This window comes from Vicia villosa, linkage group LG2 (assembly GCF_029867415.1).
Source record: "Vicia villosa cultivar HV-30 ecotype Madison, WI linkage group LG2, Vvil1.0, whole genome shotgun sequence".
Classification (NCBI taxonomy): domain Eukaryota; kingdom Viridiplantae; phylum Streptophyta; class Magnoliopsida; order Fabales; family Fabaceae; genus Vicia; species Vicia villosa.
In genome coordinates, this window is record NC_081181.1 from 131,056,341 (window position 1) to 131,063,087 (window position 6,747).

Genomic DNA, 6,747 nt, shown 5'->3' on the forward strand with positions numbered 1-6,747 from the left:
TCAATTAAAACTGTTAGATTAAAAGAAAATATGATACTAAGATTTATTGAAAATATAATTCTTTATGCTAGTCTTAAAGAAAATATAATCTATCTAATATATAATCGAATTGACTCATGAACTTAACAAATCGAACTATGTATAGTTCAAGTTCATCTCATTTAGTTAACGAACTTAATTTTTAACTCATATTCAGCTCACTTGGTTTATGAACCTAGTTCAATAATTTAATTTGTGAATCGAATTTTGAACTACTTTCGAGTTAGTTTAATTCATTGTCATTCTACTTACTATGGCTATAAAACATGCAAAGGGATCAAACATTCAAACATTCAATCGAAACTTTCAGAGCTTGGCTGTAGAGAGGCTTCGAGCTCTTCTGAGAGCTAAAGGTCTTCCAACCAAATAAAAGAAGGCAACTAGTCCTACAATTCAAACAAACATTCATTCATAAGTTTGAGACATCGTTTTCATACAAGCGTATGAATGAATTCACGAGCTGCTTGGTAGTTTTTTTTGTTTGCATTTGCTTCAATTTTGATGATTCATGTATATCATATGAGAAATGATATTTTAAGACACAAATCAGTATTGTCAAATAGTGGCTCCTTAACAGAATTTGAACAAACTGAAAATACAATTATTACGTGTAGTTGTATTTTCAGTTAGTTTAAAGCACGTAGGATTTTCTTCACCAAAATTCAAATTTCCAAAATTTTGATGCGTCTCAAAAATATATTTTTAATATTGAGAAACATTTTAAGAAATTTATATGGTGCGTAAAAAAACATAAGGTGGGTTAAAAAATTAAAAAAAAATTAATTAAAAATATGTAAATATTAAAAAGAGTATTAATGTATTTGATTAAAATGTTAGATTAATTAAATACCCGAGCCAGAAGTCGGATCTGAACAAAGTGTTTTACTTTTGAAAGTGAACTGTTGTACTTTACACTAACTCTATATAGACCTGTCATCATTTTTATTTGTCATTTGTTACAGAAAATCTCCAAAGTCATAAGCGGTAAGACTGAGAAACCAAAACGAAAAAATGGTAGACACACTCTCTTCTTTGAGGTCTTTAATGGCTTCTCACTCTCCACCTCTTCACGCCTTAATCGTTCCATCTGAAGATTATCACCAGGTTACTCAATTATGAATTCATTTCATAGATCCAATCCTTTAATTCTTTTTTAATTTACTCTTTTAATTCCATCTTTTATTTCTAATCAATTTTATTTCTTATTTATTTTATTTATGAAATGAATTTTCAATTTGCAGAGTGAATATGTCTCTGCACGAGACAAGCGTCGCGCTTTCGTTTCTGGATTCACCGGAAGTGCTGGTTAGTTTCTATCCAATCAACAATAAACTCGTGTTTTCTATTGTTTTTTTTAGTTTTTAGTTTTTTTGTTTTTTTTTATTGCTTCACCATACATGAATTTAGGGTTTAGAGAATTGATGTGATGATCAAAATAGTCTTTGTCTTCGTTCAGGTTTTAATGTACCTTTTGGTTTCAGTATTTCTCTGTTTTTTTGTTTACTTCAGCAGTTATGAGTTGTTGGAAATATTAATAAAAAATAATACTATTGATTCAGTGTATTTGTAGATGTAACTTATCCTTGTTAACTTATCTTATAAATAAGTGTAAACTGCATGATAATTAATACATGTCTAGATGTAAGTTAAGTTTTAACTTTTGAGTGTTGTTCACTGAAAAGACTAGAAATACGTAGAATCGAAATGATTTTTTTGAAAATTAGGGTATGTTTGGATGAGTGGTATGAGATGGAATGGAATGGAGTGGAGTGGTGACAAAAGAGATTCCATTGTTTGGATTTGCAAATAATTGATGGAATGGAATGGAATGGAATGGAACAGGATGAAATCCCTTCCATTCCATCCAATTCTCTAATTTTTGTTCCATCTAGTTTGAGGTGTATGTGATGGAATGAAACATTTTTAGTAAAATAATCAAACGGTAAAGCAATCTGAAAATGATAAAAACTACTAACCAACTCTACCAACATAACCACTTGATAGATGATAAATTGTTGTGCTTGTAACAGACTAATGATGACTTATAACTAACTATCTTAGTGATTGCTTATTATTACTGATATTCACTCATGGCACAATCCCACTTTTTCTTTGTCTGTTAGCTCAAATGATCGACTAGCGGCACACATGTTTGGATCATATTTGTGATCCATTTTAAAGGGGAGTGATTTCGGTAGAAGTAAACATTACTAATCAGATTCACTTAAAGAGAAGATATGTAGATTCTGCTGTAAGGAAAATAGATCAGATAAATGGTAAACAAATTTCTAGAGGCAGAGGAAGACCTATAAATTTATAAGAGGGACTATTAAGATTTAGCGATCAATGTAAGATAGAAACATGATATATGATAGAACATTATGGTGTCGTCTGATCTATGTAGACGATGCCACTTAACGGGATAAGACTTATTGTTGTTGTTAAAATTTTTAGTTGCACTTGTTATTTGCTATTTTAGTGATGCCATGGTCTTATGTATTTCAATTTCCAAACATGAATAAATAGTGAAGTGTTTTTCTTTCGTGTTTTTCATTTTTTTAAATGGCGTTCAGGTTTGGCACTTATAACAAAGGATGAAGCACTACTTTGGACCGATGCACGTTATTTTTTGCAAGCTGAACAACAACTTAGTGGTCAATGGAAACTCATGCGTCTCGGTGAAGATCCTGCTGTAGATATCTGGATGGCTGATGTGAGACTTTAGAAAATCATTTTTTTTATCTATGATTTTTTGTATGGGATGGTGTACTAATAATTCATTTCCATTTACTAGAACTTGCCAAAAGATGCAGCAATTGGGGTTGACCCTTGGTGCATATCAATTGATACTGCTCAAAGATGGGAACGCGCCTTTGCCAAAAAACACCAGAAGCTAGTCCAAACAACAAAAAATTTGGTAGATGAAATTTGGACAAGTCGTCCACCTGCAGAGATTAACGCTGTCGTTATACAACCATTAAATTTTGCAGGTCGCCCTGTCACAGATAAGTTGCAAGATTTGAGAAAAAAGTTTGCACAGGAGCATGCTCAAGGATTAGTTGTAACAGCACTCGATGAAGTGAGTGTATCCTCTTAATAGTTTCTTTCCCTGAATTTTTGTTTTTAATCAGGCGGTATTTTCTTCCTCAAATGTTCATCCTTTTAAAGATTTTTTTCTCCATTTTATTCAATGTCACCCAATACAGGTTGCTTGGCTGTATAATATTCGTGGAAATGATGTGGCTTACTGTCCCGTTGCTCACGCATTTGCAATTGTGACGTCCAATTCTGCCTTCATTTATGTGGACAAGCAAAAGGTTTCTAACGAGGTCAGTTCCAGTAGTTTCATTTATGATCTTAGTACCTTTAGATTAGGAGGTGTTAATTTGGAAATACAACTTATTGAAAATTATGTCCAGGTAAAAACTCATTTGGAGGAGAATGGAATTGAAATTAAAGAGTATACAGAAGTAAGCGTAGACGTGGCATTGCTTGCGACTAATGAGCTTGATTCCGCGTCTACTGCCAAGAGTGTAAATGGTAAACATCAAACAGGAGAAGAGAGTAGCAACCTCATATGGGCTGATCCAGCTTCCTGCTGTTATGCTCTGTATTCAAAATTGAACCCTGATACCGTTCTCTTGCAACAATCACCTTTGGCTCTTCCAAAAGCTTTAAAGGTTCTATTCTTATACTCTTTTATAAGGACATTTGATTGTTGACAAAGTAGAGAAGTTAATGTGTAGTTTTCTCAAACCAACAGTGCTTGTTAGATTAGGAAGTTTCAATTATTTTCATTTTATCACATACAATTTCGCTTACTGTTAATTACTTTATTACTTGTAGAACCCGGTGGAATTGGATGGGTTAAGAAAGGCACATATTCGTGATGGCGCGGCTGTTGTGCAATATCTTGTTTGGCTGGAAAAGAAGGTTTTCATTTGAATGTTGTCTCTAGATATATTTTAATTTTTGGACGAGGGCATTTACTCTCTTTTCTCTTAATTATGATATTTTCTTTTTCTTTTGAATCGGCCAAATTATGCGGCAAGATCTGAGGTGTCAGTTAATAATGCAGAATATTGGTTCAATGTGCAGATGCAGGATATTTATGGAGCATCTGGATACTTTTCGGAGGAGAATACCGTTAAAAAGGATAAAAATTTGTAAGTATCCTCTTATTATATTTTCTAACACGCTCTTTCAACACTTTGTTATTGAGTAAAATTCATGTGAGCTCTACTAAATAACAAACAAGTCCACCATGCTTACGTGAATTTTCAAACTATGGCAGGCAATCTGTGAAATTGACTGAGGTGACCGTAAGTGACAAGCTTGAAGAATTTAGAGCATCAAAAGAGGTGGAGTCAACTAAACAATTATGTATTCTTTTGGATAAGTTCTTAGCAAAAAGATTGTGTCAAGGAAAAAACTCGTGTAATTGCCAAATGTTTTGCTTTCTGAAATAAGCATTTGAGAAAAGCTGTTTCAATCTTTCCAATAAAGCTAAAATTTTAATTTTTACAATATTTCTCAAGCATATTAGGATTGAAATTTGAATGCGTTTGCTTAGTATATTATTTGAAGAGGAGAAATGAAGTAGCAAGGAAAAATGTTTTTTTTTTTCCATATAAACCAAATGTAATATGAATGCATGGAAGTAGATATGCTTGCATGTTAGAGAGTGCAGTTTGTTCGATTCTAACTTCGTTTTATGAATCTGTTTTCAGAATTTCAGAGGATTGAGTTTCCCTACTATTTCTGCAGTTGGCCCAAATGCTGCTATATGTCATTATAAGCCAGAGGCAGAAACATGCGCCGAGCTCGATCCTGACAAAATATATCTTTTTGATTCTGGAGCCCAGGTCTGTCTAGTATCCGTTATAGACAGTTGTTGAAGTCTGTTGAAATTGTTATTTATCAGTGAAACTTTATTGTCTTGGTGTATTCTAAATTCTAATCATGATATCCACTTATGTATATTGATAATTGTTCATGTCTCTGAAGTATCTGGACGGAACAACTGACATTACACGAACAGTACATTTCGGGAGACCTTCGGATCATGAAAAAGCAAGCTATACAGCAGTAAGTGCATTTATTTACTTTTTCTAAAGATCGTATGGTTTCAAAACTATATCAAGAATCATACAATATCCAAATTTTTCCCTCGAAGTTAAGTTGCTTGGTTTTCTGAACTTGGTGCAGGTCCTAAAGGGTCACATTTCGTTGGGAAATGCTAGATTTCCTAATGGAACAAATGGTATTACACAATTCGACTATTTTGTGTCAAGTTCTTTGGGCATAATTTGAGCTAGTCTCGATTTCAAACACGAGAACTTAGCTCCCATTTCCCTCTTTTTACTATTCTTGTAGGTCACCAACTTGATATTCTTGCTCGAATTCCTTTGTGGAAGGATGGTCTTGATTTTCGACATGGAACTGGTCACGGTGTTGGATCCTACCTGAATGTCCATGAAGGTATGTATATGAACTATTACAGTCCTTGGTTCAAGTCAATTCGAAGTAAAAATTTAAATTTAATATCACATAACTTGTGCAGGACCTCAGTTAATCAGTTTCAGAGCACGAAACGTACCTCTGCAATCTTCAATGACTGTTACAGATGGTTAGTCACTTGATATTGTTATAGCCTGTGCTACGGCCTAATGGATTGGCACATCAATTTATCTGGTTTTATTCATTTGAATTGTCTTTTAGAACCCGGTTACTATGAGGATGGATCATTTGGAATAAGATTGGAGAACGTGCTTATTGTCAACGAGGCTGATACAAAATTTAATTTCGGCGGTAAAGGTTACTTATCGTTTGAGCATATTACCTGGGTAAGTCGTACGCCATGTATTCCTTTGAGCATATTACATGTTTGTTTGGATTTTCACGGTGCAAGTGTTTTGATGTTTCTCGTCCAGGCACCATACCAAACAAAGTTGATTGATCTGAGCCTTCTAATTCCAGAAGAGATAAATTGGTTGAACTCGTATCATTCAAAGTGTAGAGATATTTTGGCGCCGTATCTGGATGAAGCTGAAAATGCATGGCTGAAGAAAGCAACAGAACCTATAGCTGTGTGAGATGTTTTGAGTTGAAAAGTGGAGTAATAAATTAATTCACAGTAATATTTGTGATGTATTCTGTATTCATATTATTGGGATGATGAATCATGTGCTTTTTGTCTGAAAATGACAAGAGCAAGCTTTTATGCTAAGATGCTCTCTTATTCAGGAGTGATTTTTTCAAAAATAAGCATTTGGTTTGAATTATTGTTTTTATACATAATATCGTGTCATATTTTCATTCATGCATGTAATATCTTTATCTCTTCAACAAAGAGTTTAAATGGTTAAAAAAACGATGTTGCAGTGTAAATTTTTATTCGAATTCATAATTTTTGTTTGAAAATTGAATTCATTACTTCGCCTTAAAAATGAAAATTTCCAGCTCTAGTCATAACTCATAATCTCTCTTGCCAAAAATTGAGACCCTAAAAGATATTGTGCTGCCACCTCCTCACTCATGCTTGGCAACTCCAAATTTTCTATAATATCCAAAAAAATTGTCAAATTTTTACCAAAAATAATGCACAAAAAATCCTAGAAATAGAAATATTCGGAAGTCTATTCTAAAATTCTGGTATGCATATTATCGATTTTATAAAAAAATTGGTGCATGGAAAAACATCGATTT

General features: G+C 33.2%; 1 protein-coding gene across 1 annotated transcript; it reads left to right on the plus strand.

Moving 5' to 3' along the window:
* Positions 1-972: 972 nt before the first annotated feature.
* On the plus strand, positions 973-6,268 carry LOC131652126 (aminopeptidase P1). The gene is made up of 16 exons (XM_058921904.1): positions 973-1,143; positions 1,281-1,344; positions 2,613-2,752; positions 2,834-3,118; positions 3,246-3,368; positions 3,459-3,719; positions 3,886-3,972; positions 4,138-4,205; positions 4,334-4,400; positions 4,770-4,904; positions 5,047-5,127; positions 5,248-5,302; positions 5,416-5,520; positions 5,603-5,668; positions 5,761-5,885; positions 5,973-6,268. Exons 1-16 carry the CDS (start codon positions 1,051-1,053, stop codon positions 6,132-6,134), a joined length of 1,917 nt encoding a protein of 638 aa, XP_058777887.1. The 5' UTR covers positions 973-1,050; the 3' UTR covers positions 6,135-6,268.
* The last annotated feature ends 479 nt before the right edge of the window (positions 6,269-6,747 follow it).

Coding starts and splice junctions, on each gene's coding strand:
- LOC131652126 (XM_058921904.1), top strand. CDS start 1,051: ATGGTAGACACACTCTCTTCTTTGAGGTCTTTAATGGCTTCTCACTCT. Junction 2,753..2,833: donor TAGATATCTGGATGGCTGAT/GTGAGACTTTAG, acceptor TCCATTTACTAG/AACTTGCCAAAAGATGCAGC. Junction 3,973..4,137: donor TTGTTTGGCTGGAAAAGAAG/GTTTTCATTTGA, acceptor TTCAATGTGCAG/ATGCAGGATATTTATGGAGC.